Source organism: Choristoneura fumiferana, chromosome Z (genome assembly GCF_025370935.1).
Source record: "Choristoneura fumiferana chromosome Z, NRCan_CFum_1, whole genome shotgun sequence".
Lineage (NCBI taxonomy): Eukaryota > Metazoa > Arthropoda > Insecta > Lepidoptera > Tortricidae > Choristoneura > Choristoneura fumiferana.
In genome coordinates, this window is record NC_133472.1 from 33,704,540 (window position 1) to 33,722,291 (window position 17,752).

Here is a 17,752-nt window from a genome sequence, read left to right on the forward strand (position 1 = left end):
TCAACTGCTGGATCTTTTTACGTGTGCAAAGCCGTGGATAAACACTAGTTACTAAAATTTTGCTATTTTAATCCGAGACGTTTCATACTTACTGACAATAGCCTTGGAGGTATCAGCGGCAGAGATCGCTTCAGCCTTGCCTTCGTCCTTTGCGTTTCCATGGTCAATGGCCAAGTACTGCGACTGGGTCTGGCCTCTGTACCGCCCCCTGGGGATGAAGCCTGCTTCTCTGCGTCGCCTGAATGCTTGATGTTTCATACCCCATTTATCCAAGCCCTCCGTTGACAGATGTATAACATTTTTGCATATCACCGTCATGGATCCTTTATGTGACGTGAGCTACAAAAAAAAGAGTGTGTTGAAACACTGTTCAAAGAGCATTCGTAGCTAAATTACGTTACGACTATTGGGTTATGAATTGATAAACATGTATATATTTTTCTCGACTGCGCTGTGGGGAAGTCCAAAAGGAGGGTTACATATGTTTTTGACCTATATGTGCAGTATAGGTACCTACTATGTATGTATGTTTGATGTTTGTGAGTAGTTTGTAAGAATGGTCTTATACGTTCCCTCATAACTACTTAACGGCTTGACCGATTTTGATAGATACCTACATTAAGACTAATCTAATAACGTATCGTATAGCAAGAATCAAAAAAAGTAAAACCGTTTAAAGTAAAACCGACTCCAAAAAAAATTTATAACAAAAAATAGAACCGACTACAAAAAACAATGAAAATATTTTTCTACCAGTCTGAAGTCGGTGCCTCAGCACGAGCCAGCAGGAGTGATTGAAGCCCAATATACTCGTATAGTTGTAGGTGAGGTGACAAACAAAGATACTTTGACTTTGAGGTAGACGATTATAGGTCCACTCCTGCTGGCTCGTGCTGTGGCACCGACTTCAGACTGGTAGAAAGATATTTTCATGGTCGGTTCTATTTTTAGTTATAAATTTTTTTTGAGTCGGTTTTACTTTAAAAAAACTTTATTTCTCACTTTTTAGTGATTCGCAGCCAAAGTACATCTCACAACACACTTGCCACTTGCCTACCTTCTGGCTTCAGCATCAGATCATTTCGAAAGAATCATTAACTTTAAGCTTCTTCTTAGTCGCTTATCTAGGTATATTAATCATGATCGTTTATAGACGAGCGAGCATAAGCTTTGACGAGTTCCATTGGTCATCTACGGTCTTCTTCATCAGGTCCAGGTTACCAAATGATACTTTCTGAATGTAAATGCTCATATCTTAATGCTATAAATGCCAAAATCGCCATAAGTGTGCCTATAAAATTTGAAGTTTGCCCTCGATTTCCCTAGGATCTCATCATCAGATCTTGAGTTGGTGACAATGAGAGAATGAGACCACTTCAGAAAAATACTCTTTCGAATAAAAAAAGAATTTTGAAAATCGGTCCACAATTGAGAGAGTAATCGGTGAACATACATAAAAAATTGGTCAAGTGCGAGTCGCGTAAACAGTTCAGTAAAAGATTTTCCTAAAATTTATACATGCGTGTAAAATTTCAGTTCAATCGGTTGAAGATATCCACTTCAAGTTTAAGTTGAAAGATTCTACCCGAGCAAACATAGTTACACTGCAAATAAACATAATGCTTGTAATAAGTTTTTGTTAAAAATTTCATTTTTAATACAAGCTTTTTTTGCCGAATGTACTTTTTGTTGACTGTACTTGCGTTGTCGTCTAAACTACATATCTGTACCAAATTTCAAGTCGGTACTATTAACTATTGAAGAGTTGCCTCCTGTAGATTCGCGGGAAATTCGGCGGACTTCGTATGTTGTGTAATAAAAAAATAAGAAGCTCGACTAGTGTGAATACATTTTAAACTGTATTATAAACCTTGTAAATAGTGTGAAATACTTAGTATAAGTTTTTTCTATAAAAAAGAATAATAAGTAAACATAGTAATTAATACGGTGTGGATTTGGCGAGCGCTTTATCAAAGTTGGCTTCATTAAGGTTTGTGGTTCATAAATTGCTTTAATAATTTTGCACAAAAACGAATAAACGACACAATCAGACAGTCAGTATATTATATTATCGAAGCTTTTATAAAACATCATTAAAATCTTAAACTTAAAGGTAAATAAATATTCAAACAACACGGAGTCGCCTAGCAACGGCTAATAACGCCTAGCAACCTTAAGTAACCAAAAAACGCTGAAAAAAACACGTTTCGTGTATGACGACCCCCTTTAATTTGTAACTTTATTTTATTTTTAGTATTTGTTGTTATAGCGGCTACAGTAGAGCCCTGTGACAGACGGAAAGACGGACAGACAGACAGACAGACGGCGGAGTCTCAGTAATAGGGTCCCGTTGGCACCCTTTGGGTACGGAACCCTAAAAAAGTCCAATATTCAAGGAATGCATGAAAATCTATTATCGTCCGCTGCTCTAACTTTTTAAATTTGCGACATTAAAAAAAAACAATGTCCATGGTACAGTCAACTACAAAGAGATGTATCCATGTTAATCTTACAAAATGATGTAACTTTTCGCATTCCACAATTAATTACCTACCCTTGGTCGGCGACATTTCTATTACATTATTTCTATTAGAGTAGCAACAAAACGTTACACATTATCATCGACTCGTTTATAGTGCAACAATTACTCGTATGTACCTATCTCGCCCGCTACGCATCCTCCGAATGTACACTAACAAGCCTCTTTTACTATCTACCGATATAAAAAATGTAACCATAATTTTTAAATTCAGAACACGCCCTATACTACGAAGTGCAAAATTCAAACTTCGTATCTTGCCGAACTGTTGACGCCAATACGAGAGTGAGAGGGACGGTACGACACGAACTTCGAGTTTCGTAGTAGCCGTGCTGAATCCAAGCAAGCCGATTCGAAGTTCAAACACTCAATTTATTCTTCATTATAGTTTATACTAGTGATTGCCCGTGGCTTCACACGCGTAAACCGTTAGATCCAGCCGATAAATTGAACTTCCGAGATTTTATTTAATTCCCATGAGAATTCCTAAAAAATATTGTAGATTTTATTAACGTTGCAAAAAAACTGTGCTAAATTTCATGGTTCTGCTGAACCTACCAGTTGAGATTTAGAGATTTCTAGATTTTATCGAGATCTCGTGGGAATATTGTGATAAAAAGTAGCCTATGTATTATTCCAATCACCTTTTCCAATTCACGTTTACAAATTTTAGCTAAATCCGTCCAGCTGTTTTAGCGTGAAGGAGTAACAAACTGTACACACGCACACATATATACACACAAATTTTCGCATTTATAATATTAATGAATTGAATTGGTGCTCACGGTAGTTAATAAAATAAACGTCGCTAAACTTAAAAAAAAACCGACTTTTCACGAAAACAGTAGGTAAGTACGCACTTGTCATTGCATACCTACATCTATCTCAGGTTATTGGATAAATAATATTTCTGTAGTGTGTTGGTTAATTTTTTTTGGAACATTGAACTTTTGCTTATATTTGTCATTAATATGTATATCGGTAGATAGTAAAAGAGGCTTGTTAGTGTACATTCGGAGGAAGCGTACTCGTAGCACATAATTGTTGCACTTTAAACGAGTCGATCATATTGATAATGTAAGGGTTTGCTGCTACGAGAACTAGAAATGTCACCGACCATGGGTAAATAATTATGGCATGCGAAAAGTTTCATCATTTTGGAACATTAACATGGATACATCTCTTTGTAGTTGACTGTACTATATTTATGTTGTTAAACATTGTGCTCGAATAGCTTGTTCAAGTGGCAAGTTTAAAAAAGATAAAAGGCGGTAAATGAAACTATTATTTACTTGATTACCTAGTAGTTAATTTAATTTTAATATTTCCTCACATTTTTTGAGAAAAGCAGTATAAAATCCTCGGCCAGAACAGGGATTGTTGGACTAGGTCTACCCCAAACTCGTCCATCAATGCCTAACTTCATGGCCTTTGCAGTAATGTAGTTACTCATATTTTATATAATGACCCGGATAACTCACGTCTTAAATCGAGTTAAGCTCGACATGTTGTTGTGTCGAAGACGAAGGGCTACGGATTAGCCCGAAACATGTCGAGCTAAACTCGATTTAAGACGTGAGTTATCCGGGTCATTATATAAAATATGAGTGAGTCTCACGGTAGTTTCATGTTCAAAATGTAGTTACTTACTATTATTTGATAAAGTGGTTAAAAATACCGTGTAAATATAAAGTACTACCTATACCTTCAATTTATACAAAATCTCATTTAAATATTTCTTTTAAACCAAAGCTGCTACCGAACTGAAAAAGAACAACTTCAAAACAATAGTAGATTGTACAACAAGAGCATAAAACGAGCCATTTTACCCAAGACGTTCATATAGCCACCCGAGCCGGTACGGCGAGGGTGGATAGACACGTGGAGGGGAAAATGGATTTAATGCTCGAGTTTTACACTCTGCTTTTCACTTCGATGGCGAGGAAATGAAATAGCAACAGTGAAAACAATTGTACACTCACTACGTAAATTTTATTTTTCATATATATATATATATTAGTTTTAGTGATTTATTTTGATTGATTTGATTGATTTTTAGTTTTATATAAATACAAAATGTATTAAAAAAATATAAAGAAACTTCTTTGTTTGTGGCTGTTGACACCTATTAATTACCTTGGTCTTAGACGAAGATTTAATTTTATGCACTATTGCATAAAAAGTCATTTCATGTCGCCTAGATCCAGCATAAACACCAACTTTATGAGCATGAGAAGTGAAAAAATTATTTGATTGGTTATTTATGCTCACGACCTCCGAATTAGAATATGAAATATATTACTCAATAAAAACGCATTGCCCAAACCAACCGCGCGGATTGACCTATTTATGATAACGTATACATATTGTGTATGACAAAAAAAGGTCAAGGAAATTAGATCAACCTTGACAGAGAACTTATCTCTCTTGTACCTACGCCTCCCTACTCTAATACATTTCTAAGGCCTCGCTGCTGCACTTTTAAGGGTAACTGGTACTATATACATATATACTTAACTTCATATACAGGCTGGAATCGTTAAGTGTAGCCAGGCGATTATTCTGTAAATATAACAGATATCAGAAAACTTTAAACTGATATCGAAAGTACGTTAGAGCTTGTCTAAGCTAAGATGACGCGTGCCTCACTCAACTAAATCAGTTCATTATGACTAATTAGACAGCAAATTTTTACAATAACCGCCCGAGTCTAACGGGGAACTAAATCGCCGTTAGACTCCGGCGGTTATTGTAAGATTCGCTGTCTTACTTGATTTTGTTGAGTAAGGCACGCGTCATCTTAGCTTATTTATAGCCTCCTGTGACCCACCATACAACAAAATATGACATCGAAATTTAAAACATAATGTCTCAGATAAAGTTGAATTTGTTTTTTTGAAAATTTGAATGATACAGAGAAAATGACACTTTATTCCTTTTTCAAAATATATAACAATATGTACTAGTATTATCACTTTGAACCCCAGGAGGTTAAACAAGCTCTGCTCATTGGGTAAGTAAAAGCACAATAATAACTTTTTAAAATTAAAGTAGTTCATTAATTGAAGTGATGTTTACAAAAACAACATAGCTAACATTTTTGTCGGATTTTAGTTATGGTGTTCGTCTAAGGAGCTACAAGTAGTGCAAATAATTTTATCCAAAAATGACCCATTTTCCAAAATTGTTACCTTAAAATATACCCATTTTACAAAAACTAAATAACTACATAGGTAACGATGACAATAGCAGCGGATGTGAGGATTAAAAAAGTTCTTATAATGAAGTAAAATAAGCCTGTATTTCTTAGAATAAGAAGACAATTCCTAGACAACTTTGTTTTATTTTCGTACAAAAAGAACATAACTAACAAAATTTTACAAAAACTGCATAAGTGCCGAACCTATTTTACATTTTTTTTTAATAATTCATAAATACTGGTCTTTGAAATTTATAATGGTATATTTCTGAACTATTGGCCACTTACTAAAATCACTTTTTTTATCTCTAATAACTTGTATGTAAAAAGACATTTAGTTTTTTTCGTTTCCTGTAAAATCATATCTAGTATAGTTATGTTGTTTTTGTAAACATCACTTCAATGAAATTAGTAGTAGATTTAAAGCTTTTCAACTAACAGCGTACTAAATGTATGGGAGGGTTTTACGTTAATATTTGGGATATTTCTGTTTTTTTTTTGAGTTATTGATGTGATTTTACTCATTGGGTAATGTACTTTAGATATCAGTTTTAAATTTTCTGATATCTGTTATGTTTGAGCCTATAAAGTTGGATGGAGTATTTTGATTTGAAATGGGAAGTATTTCGCAATCCATCCAACCTCCGCGCACGTCTTGCTCTATGACATATAGAGTAAAAAAGGAAAAAGAGTCGTCTGTCAACTACGACAGCAGCGCTTCGCTCTACGTATTTTTCGCAGCATATATTTAATTATTTTAAAACCCACCGGAAGATTTAGAGCTATACAAGACCGCAGCAATAGCATCATCAAGTGCTTCTGGAGTTAAGGGTGAGTGAATACCAGCTTTTCAACCTTAAATATTTCCATCCGCCTTTATAGGTAAAACTACAGAGTGTTTTAGGCCAACCTTGATACAGTCCATTAAACCGCGCAAATATTTTTGGCCTTCGAGCCGCAATCTTAGTTGATTTTCCTAATTTTCGGACTTATTTCAAAATTGTCATCCGCCATAATTTATGTAATTATTCCCTTTAACTCCATTTTATACCTATAAGCCACTGAGGCTTGGGTTCTACCGCATATTAATATCCCCGCATACTACTTAAATATTTTCCCGCATTCCATATTTTCAATTTCATTCATTTAATATTTCAAAATAAACCGCTTTGAAATTGTGCTTACGGATACGTCATTGTAATACGACTACGAGTAAAAGTTCGCAGTGCGCGACATATTATATTCCGTCTCGCTTACACCTATGGCCATGTCATGTTTGTTCTTTCTGCCCGCAACATATTAGTCAAATTATAAACTTTTTAATTTAGTAGCGTTGTTGTGTTCCATTCTGTGTTCGAATTTGTAACATTGTGTTCGATTTTTTGAATAAAAATGGAAAACAAAATTTCACTTTTGTCAAGCAAACGTGATTCGTATTTTAAACGTATTCAAAGCATTTACGATTCTATTCCCAAGACGAAACGTGATAAAATTGCTTTGTTTTTAATGCAAGCTGCAAACATTCAACATTTGCGTGATGAATTTGTTGAACTTAATGATTCGATTCATGCGTGTCATTTGGATTTGGATCCAAAGTATGAACCCAAATTTGAATTATTGTGGGAGTTTGATGACATGTTCTATGCAATTAAATCTGTATTTAAGAAGTTAAGCGATTCAGACGATAACGCCGCTAGTGCAGCAGCAAGTGCGGCGCCCGCTTTCAAGTTACCGCGCATTGATATTCCTGACTTTGACGGGGACATACAAAAGTTTCCTTTGTTTATAGAGTCATTTCGCACGATTGTACACAACAACCCCGCGTTAGGAAACGCAGAGCGCATTCATTATTTGATTTCAAAATTGAAAGGCAAGGCTCAGTCCATTTGCGTAGGCATTGCGCCTACCCCTGATAACTACAGGGTGTTGTATGAAACCTTAGTCGACAAATATGAAGACAAACGCGCTATCGCTATTTCCTATTTGGAAAACATTCTAAACTTGAAACCTTTGAGTGCTGGTAAAGCAAACGCAGCAAATTTAGAAAGTTACATTGATCAGTTTTCAACGTCAGTTGCTGCTTTACGTCAGCTGAATATCAAAGAAATGTCTGACTTCATATTTGTACATTTGGCACTGAGAAAGTTAGATAGTGAAACTTCCAAGGCCTTTGAAATGTCTCTTAAAGATAATGAAAAGTTTCCGAAATACGACGATTTCGTTAAATTTATCCGCGATCAAACTAAAATAATACAACGCACTACTGCAGTCGCGTCACCGTCGCATCCGCACGCCGGCAACCACGCTCAGCGCAACCAGCCGTCCCCCGCGCCCCGCACTCATTTTGTGCAGAATAAAATGCAAACTTTTCTTGTAAATAACAATGAAAATCCTATTCGCGTTTGCAGTTACTGCAACAGTAACAAGCACGCCAATTTATATCAATGCGAACCTTTTCTCAGACTGACACCGATTGAAAAGTATAATGTAATTAAAAAGTGCAACGGTTGTGTGAATTGTTTAAGTGTCCGTCATACACTTTCTACATGCAAGTCGAACACCACATGCAAGTATTGCCACAAGGCCCACCATAGCCAATTATGCCGCAACGCTTTAGATCATCCTAACGCATCTAAGCAGGGTGATTCTAATTTTAAAGATTATGGACATTCTTATAATGCCAATAAAGGTCAGTTTCGACCTCCCGCGCCGCTCCCTGTTAATCAACCCGCGTCTTCTCCCGCAACCGCCGCCGCCGCGCCGCCAGCGCGCCCGCACGCCGCCGCGTCGCCGTCTTCGGTTCCGTACGCCCCCGCAGCCGCTTCTTCTGACTGTACACGCACTAACAATAGTGATGTAGGTTTCTCAGGCACTGCTACTAGCAATCAAGATTCGTTCAAGACAGTGTTATTAGGAACTGCAATTGTTCAGGTTTTAGACGCCTTTGGCAATCGCCGCGATATAAGAGTCCTGGTCGACATGGGCTCTCAGAATCACTTTATCACCTCACGTTGTTTACGGACATTAGGGTTAAAACTATCGCCTGATGATAAAAATATTTCAGTACACGGTATAGGAGAAAGTTCCCAGTCCATAAAAGGAACATCGAACCTAACGCTGTTCTCACGATTTGATGACTCGTTTTCGTTTGACTTGCAAGCGTTGGTTATTGACAAAATATCTGGTAATTTGCCTGCTTGTGAAATAAATACCGCATGCTTAGATTATTTGAAAGATATTCCGTTTAGTGACAGTCATTGGTACATGCCGGGTAAAATCGACTTACTGCTGGGTGCTGAAGATTTCGTCAAGTGTATCATGAAAAATAATCGCATTATTGGCCCACCTGGTTTACCCGATGCAATCGAAACTGTTTTTGGATATGTCATTTCTGGTTCCGCTTATACTAAAAGTGTTCAGTCATCGGCTGTACAGACTTTCTTTACCGCGACTGACAAAGTTGATACTCTTTTATCAAAATTTTGGGAGATTGAGGAGGTTCCCACCCGCAAACATCTGTCCGCTGACGATAAGGCGTGTGAACAGATTTATTCACAACAGACTACTAGGGATGATCTTGGCCGTTATGTTGTTCCTCTGCCGTTTTGCCGCGATCCATGTGATTTGGGCGATTCATTACCTACTGCGATGCGTAGATATAAATCTTTAGAAAGGAGATTTAAACAAAATAATGTTATTCATCAACAATATGATGAAATCATCCGCGATTATTTACAAAAAGAGTACATATCTTTAGTGAAGGACTTGGAAAGTAATCCCAGTGCTTATATTATACCGCATCATCCTGTTATTAAGGAAGACAGACTGACAACTAAAGTACGCATTGTTCTAGATGCTAGTGCCTCTACTTCTACTGACATATCATTAAATGATTGTCTGTATACTGGACCAAACCTGCAATCAGATTTACTCGCGATTATCTTCGATTTTCGCTTATTTCCAATTGCCATAACCGCTGACATACGTCAAATGTACTTAAGAATCTTGGTTTCTCCCGAGTTTCACCGCTATCTTCGAATGATATACCGCTTTTCTAATGAGAGTGAACCGCAAATTTACGAATTTAACCGCGTTTGTTTTAGACTTCAATGCAGTCCTTATCTTGCAATGCGCAAGGTCAAGCAACTTTTACTAGATGAAGGTCCGTCTTTTCCCGCCGCTGTATCAGCTGCTTCTCGCAATTTATATACAGACGAATCAGGAACATCTGTTAGAGATGAATCTACCGCTATTGAGCTTTCGCGCGATTTGATTGCTCTTTTCTCAATTGCCAACTTAGAATTATTTAAATTCTCAAGCAACTCGCGTTCTTTACTTGAGCATTTACCAGAAGAAAATCGCTTTTCCGCTGTTGGAGACGTCGCTGATGATACTGATTTTAAAATCTATGTCTTACGTTGGTGTTCAGTTGCAGACCAATTCTTCCTAATTGTAAATTTAGACTCGCAAAACGTTGCAACAAAACATACAACTTTATCTACACTTGTTAGACTCTGTTTTTTGGTAATTATCGCAACAACAATAATTTTATTCACTCTGGTTATTGAAACTGAATTGGGATTTGCAATTTTCATAGCATATTCGTGCACATTGTTTTTAGTTCAAATTGAGCTCCCGCTTTTTCCGCTTGCTTACTTTCAATAATTCATGTAATCTGTTAACAGTTGTTATATTGATACTTCCTCACTGTTTTACTTTATTTTAATCTATAATTTCAAATTAATACATAACATAATTTGTTGTTACTTATTCGCATCCTTTGATTTACATGTTAATTTATCACAACCAACCGCTTTAACGCTATCATGTTGTCAGCATTAGGTCTAATAAATACATTGCACAATGTTGATGTGTTAAGTTTGTGGACTTAGTGAAATTAAGTTTCTTGACCATTTACATATGCCCTCGATTAAACTATAATGGAATACTTACCGCATTTTATCCCGCGATTAAAAACACAATTGTCTTTTGAATATTGATAATACTCCCCTTAAATGGCCGTTAGGTGTAATTGAAGACGTCTTTTCAGGCAAAGATGGAGTTATCCGCGTTGTGTCTGTACGCACAAATTCTGGTGTCTATCAAAGACCCGTGGTAAAGGTTTCTCCTTTACCATTGCAATAAGTTATATTTTATTTTCTTTCGTGCCACTATGTTTCTTGTGGCATAATTTCAAGTTAATTTTTATTTTCATTCCTTTCATACTCTTTGTTTATTTAGAAGAACAAAGAGATCTTTGTCCTTCTAGGCGGGGGGAATGTTTGAGCCTATAAAGTTGGATGGAGTATTTTGATTTGAAATGGGAAGTATTTCGCCATCCATCCAACCTCCGCGCACGTCCTGCTCTATGACAAAACATATAGAGTAAAAAAGGAAAAAGAGTCGTCTGTCAACTACGACAGCAGCGCTTCGCTCTACGTATTTTTCGCAGCATATATTTAATTATTTTAAAACCCACCGGAAGATTTAGAGCTATACAAGACCGCAGCAATAGCATCATCAAGTGCTTCTGGAGTTAAGGGTGAGTGAATACCAGCTTTTCAACCATAAATATTTCCATCCGCCTTTATAGGTAAAACTACAGAGTGTTTTAGGCCAACCTTAATACAGTCCATTAAACCGCGCAAATATGTTATATTTACGGAAGAATTGCCTGGCTACACGAACCAAAAGCATTACACCTGGTAGGTATACAACATAAAAGAAAGATTATTGTATATTTTTTATGAATTTCAAGAGAATTTTTACGTTGCTGCAATTTAAGTGCTAGACCTTATGTTCCACGCGAGCGAAGCCGCGAATAAAAGCAAGTTTAAAATACATACAATCCGTAAGCTATTAGAAAAACCTTCGGGTTTCGGGGGAAATCAGAAGTATTCGTTAGTAGAAAATGACAATTGTCTTTTTGACTTAGTAGCAATCCATCGCGCGAAGAGTGCACTCGTTTTGTTTTCATTGATTGATATAGAGCAGTTCAAACCACCACTTACATATTTATTTAGTATGTTATTTTTTGGAAATTTATTTCCATGGCGAGTCAACTTAAACAGGGTATTTCTGTAAATAGCCAATCACGGGAAATTGTTTATAATATACCTGTATAAATATTTTGTTAAGAAGCTGAAAGTTTTAAGAAAATTATTCTTTATTATTGATCGTAAATTAATAAGGTTCAAGACCGAGTTATACAGGCAACGGGGATTTTGCAAAGTACATTAAAAAATATTAAACGAAAGCAGACCAAAACAATTATTTGACATACCCAAGAGAAGTAGATACAGTATAACAACAGCTCTATTGTAGAGCGTGTATTTTTCATACTACCTCAAACTGTAACCAGACTAAGATTTAAGTGCTGTGAACCGATATCAAAACAAATTGTTAATTTAGAGTTAACTACCAGAGCGTAATTAATTTTTGAAATATTATCGAGCAGCAATGTAATGCGTACAATAATTTTATAGGATACGAATAACACGACGCTGGCAAAAATGGTTTCTCAACACGAGTACCGGTTGTCATATTCAGGGAATGTAATTACCCTGTTAAGAAGAAGAAGAAGAAGAAGCATTCTGTGACAGCTGTCACGTCAAAAAGTGCGACGTTTTGAATAAAAACAAAGTAGTATCGCGTAGTGATACATTGTGTGCTAATTAATTTTGTAAGGAAAATAATAAGTCTAATTTTTTATTAAAACATAATAAAATTTGATTATTAGGGCCTTCACTAACTGCCCTTAAAGTTTGAGGTAGTATCAAAAATACACGCTGTATACTTCTAAATAAAAGTAGTGTGTTAAGGCGGGATGTTCTCATTTTAAATTAACGATGGAAGAATTCGAAAATGCTGATTTTGTTTTATTTGTATCATGACAAAGAGTCATATTGTATTAAAATTAGAAAAAGATAAATAAGCGTAATATTATTACAGTATAGTACATTGTGTCTTAAGGGCAGTAAATAAGGAATTACGAACGAGAGTCAATTAGAAGCCCGAAGTCGAAGAATGTTTTTCATCACATTTGCGGGTAAATTTTTATATTTCTAAAATAAAAAAAATGTTCCAAATATTGGCGATACCTTAGGCTGCGCTCTTGGCAGCGCCGCCCTCCCCCTTCCGCAGCACGCGCCTGACGTGCGTGTGCAGGTGGGCCTGCAGCAGCAGCGCGCGCAGCAGTATCAGTACACGCACATTGACTCATTCGACCTTGGGCTTCATGACAAGAAAATTTGTACGGGCAATGACTCATTTACCGACCACGGGTTTCATGACAAGCACATTAAGATCGAGGGTTTTATTTGGGGGGTTGCAACCAAGTCAGTCTGCATGTTTCGACACTGTTTACGAGCAAGTATGATGAAAAGGTTTGTTTTGTACTTATGGTTATTCTTTACATAACTTTTTACGGTAAAGTTTTGCAAGTAACAGAACAGAACCGCATATCACGATCGCGTGTCATCGTCAATACCCGAAGCATGCTTCTAAAATCCGAAGGTTTTTTAACAGCTCACGGAGTGTAATGTGATGAATGATGATAAATAACTAAAAACCTGAAAGTAGTTTGCTCAGAATCGAGAATATGAGAATCGATTGTTTAATTTGTTTACACTACCTATGTTTTAAATCAGGTTGTGTTCGAGTTTTTGTATCCCTCTTTTATAGTGTCTAGTCTAAAAGTTACAAATGCGACATGCGCTAATTAATAGTAGATTGTTTAACAAGGGACCTAAAAAAAGCCATAATGAGACCAGATGTATAACCACCCGAGCAGAGCGAAGGTGACTATAGTTCGAGTGTCATGGTTACTTGTCTCGCGTTAAACACTCTACTTTCACTTTGAATGCGAGGAAAAAAACTACCTTCTGCTCAAAATTACAATATTACTTATATATTTTTAAATAATGAAGGTATTAGAAAATAAATGCAACCAAGTAACTTAAAATGAAAAAATAGTTTTTGGGTGTCTGAGTGTCCTTATATATATTATGAGTGAATGACAAGAAAACTAGATGTTTTATGTCACGTATGTTACATTTTTAAAATATGTATTTGTTTTAGTAATCCGAAGAAAATACCACGCACAGGACTTATCACACGCTAACACACACGAGTAATATTTACCTCGACGTTTCAGCAACATTATAGTGGCCGTGGTCACAAGTAGACTATTGTGACCTCAGTCTACTCGTGACCCGTAAAAGTCTAGGTAAAAATCACGGAAGTTTAAGACATTATATCCGAAGAAAAGACCTAAAAACGCACGCGTTCTATACGTAATGAACCTATCATGAGCCGCCGCGCTTCCCCCTACCTATCCCTATTCACTAGTACATTGAATGGCTAAAATTGATTAGCGCTATCAGCTCGGTGCCGACTTAAGTTTGCAATTCATCACCTAGAATTTGTAGAAATTTTATAAAATAAAATTATCCCATTCATAAATAAATTCATGGCGCTATTTTTCCCAAACTTGTTCTTACCTAATAACTTCATTATTACCTATTAGTTTTTTATATTCCTTATAATTTCATGCCAAAACTGAACTTAGTATGTAGGTTATGTACTTATTTAGCTCTCAAAACTTTGTTATCATACATTTGAAATATAACCGCCAGAAACATTATCATTGCCTGATAAGTGAACTAAATGTAGGTAACAACATCTATCACGAAATTTAGGTCGCAAGTTAAGATAAGTCGCCTCTAAGTTTACGTCGTCACAATAAAAGTCATTAGAGATATCTGCACAATAATGGTCGTGACGATATCGTGAAATAGTGACCGTTAGTGTCACTACACTTCGTTACGAGTATTAGTGTTCGCGGATCCGGATGCACGAAATTTATGCAACGAATAAATTTATAAAGCAATGCAACGAATAACGAAATTGACGTTTTCCCGGGATAAAGGCCTATATTCATCAGGGATAGTGTAGCTAGCATTCTATTCGTTTTAGGGGCTAATCCCTTAAACTAATAAAATAAGTACTCGCTATGTACAAAAAAAAATCGAACAAAGTTACAAGTATTAGTGCATTAAAGTAAAGATAGATTATAGTTCTGTAACTTCTAAAAGTAGATGTTTATTTTGACAAGCTTTAGTAATAACTTGCCGTGTTAAGACGGTATTTGACTATTTTTAAATGTTTTATAAATTAAAACTTCACAACGCCTGTTATCGAAGAGAGAAACAATTTTTAAGCAGGACCTTTACAAATAACAAAGTTAGAAAGGTTTGAAATTTAAGATTAGTCAGAGAAAGACACACTTGCATGTTACGTCACACGCAAGTAGCGCCATACTTGCTGCATAGAGAAATGCGCTTGAGAAAGAGACAGGTATATAGCTTTTTTTTTAAATAATTTTAAAACCAATTTTCAACCGATTTAAGTTTTCTTCTTTCGAAGATAGAAGTTCGTATCGTTTTGCTGACGCAAATTTTAGTTAAAACGAGAGTGAAAGGGACGGTACGATACGAACTTCGATTTTCGAATTTGGTTGTAGCCCCCTGTATTAGCGGGTAGCCATTATTTTATTCAGTTGTTTTCTTAGCGTCTTTCTTTTGCCAAGCTGTGAAGTGTTTAGATACAAAATAATTTCATTTGTTGCATTTTTTTCATTACAAATGCGAGTCTTTAAAAGACTCGTTAGTAATCCCCTTCTTACGCCCCTTAATGCACATGTACTATTCTACCTCACCCTATCGAGTAACAACAGAGTCTTAAGACTAACTAATAAAGTTCTACCTACTCCTACGTGTGAGAGTGCAAAACATTTACGATAGCGTCGTCCCACGTTAACGTTAGTAGGTGTCATGTCTAAGGTTTACATAGCTAGTAGCAAATAAGTTAAAAACACGATGGGAACTAAACCAAAATCGATTGAAAATAATTTGCTTAGTTCTCAGTCGACAAAACTTAACTCTTCATTTATTATTGCAGTTAGAAATGGTACCATAAGCCAAATATGTGGTCTACTACCCTAAAAGATAATCGTTTGCATGTTATAAAACAATAATTCCAATAGACGTGTCTGTCAACTTGAAAGTTCGACTTTAGTGACATATTCATTTGATAGGAACTTGTTTAAAAATTGGTAGACCACTTATTTGGCTGATGGTACCTACACGATAGATCAGCACAGAATTTTGTGACTATACATATAACCATAATCCGTATGTGTTATGACGGTGTGATAACTTAGTGTCTTATTATACGTTTAGTGAAAAAACGTCAAAAATTTGATTTCCTAGGTGGCCTCGACATTAAATATTACAAAATATAGAACAGATACGTTCTTGAGAAAAGCGCTAGTGTAAGCCGTTTAATTAGCATTTATTTCGCATAGCATTCTTTTGTTAAATCATAAAAATAAGAGGCAGATAAAGAGTGAAAACTTAAAGCCGAAACTCCTTACCAGTATTTCATTCTGGTTTGATTGCATCGCTTTCAAGTCGCTAAGACCGCACACATACTGTGGTGGTACCCTGTGCAGTTTTTGAGCTGCTTCCGTAGTGTCTGCATTATTACGAGGCCATACCATACACAGCTGGGATTTTGGCTCCTGACACGCGATTCCAATCTGAAATATTAATAATAACGTTAAAACAAATTTTACTATATTGAATTAATGATGCGCCTACTTTTTCATGCTCTCTTTTATAGTTCATTGACTTTTAATATAGGTAGTATACTATACTAAACTTGTATTATCATACAATCTGCATAATTATGTAGGTCACATTTTTGTAATTTTACGAGCTTTTATTTAACTTGTAAAGTTTTTTTGATGTAGTTGATTTAACTCACACCGCACGTCGACTTGGTCTGAAGAACTTCTAATGGTAAAAATCCTAGGTACTCTAGTACCGCTTCTCAAGTAAATAAATGAATTTGAATTTGAAATTATCATTTCGATAATTAAGTACTTGTGTTTAGGTGACCTATAAAGTAAGGATTTAATTTTGGTGACAATAGAATGTAGGTATATCTAACAGAAACACTCAAAGCTGGCCATAGAGTATTTCCAAGTTACTGACCTTCATTTCGGACTGATCTAAGTACCTATAGCCAGTACCACTACCATGAGTTTACAGTGACCGTACTCGATAGCGAAGCGACACGGCGTATTTGAATGGAGAATTGTACAGTCACTGTAAACTCATGGTAGTGGTACAGAACGGAAAAGAAAACCGGTAAGTCACACAAAATAAATACTTGTATCGTTAAATTCCTTTTTATAGATTAACAGGATACACGACGACGCTTTGTTTTTATTTTCAGAATGATTACAGTGAGTCAGTTATATGGGTAGAGTAAGTAGGTCGGGTAGGGTAGAGTACGCAGTTAAAAATGGAAATGAAATTACTTTTGGGAAATTATACACATGCATGAAAACTGTAACGTTTAAGTTTTTATGATTTTTATTAAATATTAAAATCGATAAGATATGTTTAATTTTTAAGAAAATTATAAAAAAGGTTCATACTTGCGCACGGTGTGGTAAGTGCAAGGCTACTAAAAAGTCGAGGAATGCAAGGATGAATACAGCTTGAGCCGCGGTTCGCAGGCCAGGAGGCAGTCTGTTCAGCGAGGGCAGCGCCGGCAGCGCGCGCGGACGCATGGCGACGAGCTGGGGCTCGGAGACACTCTGCCGCAGAGCCGGCGCGCGCGCCCCGGCACCCGTCTGACCCATGCTCGCCACCCGTAACTCAAGATGAACCCGCTCTAGATATAAGTTCACCCACCCAATTTCGGCGATAGCGAATGAAATTAGACACGCTGTTTTAGTACCTACATGCGAAATTAGAACGGGTTTAGCTAACTTTACAAAGTTGTAGCTTTTTAATAATAAATATAAATTTATTTATTTCAGGCAACTTGGCCCATACAATAAATACCTTACAGACTAACATACATATTTATAATCAAAAATTATTTAAAACTTATTTGGTGACAAAACGGCGTGACCCCGTTGTGTCACCGTTCCCGACCCG

General features: G+C 36.2%; 1 protein-coding gene across 1 annotated transcript in view; it reads right to left on the minus strand.

Moving 5' to 3' along the window:
* The window catches only part of LOC141435256 (uncharacterized), a 28,702-nt gene extending 11,236 nt beyond the window's left edge, over window positions 1-17,466 (minus strand). Inside the window, exons 1-3 of the mRNA XM_074097927.1 lie at window positions 17,245-17,466; window positions 16,174-16,338; window positions 93-339 (exon numbers count right to left, since the gene is read on the minus strand). Coding sequence (XP_073954028.1) covers window positions 93-339; window positions 16,174-16,338; window positions 17,245-17,451 — 619 coding nt within the window. The 5' untranslated portion in view covers window positions 17,452-17,466. The remainder of the gene's footprint in view (window positions 1-92; window positions 340-16,173; window positions 16,339-17,244) is intronic.
* Window positions 17,467-17,752: the final 286 nt, after the last annotated feature.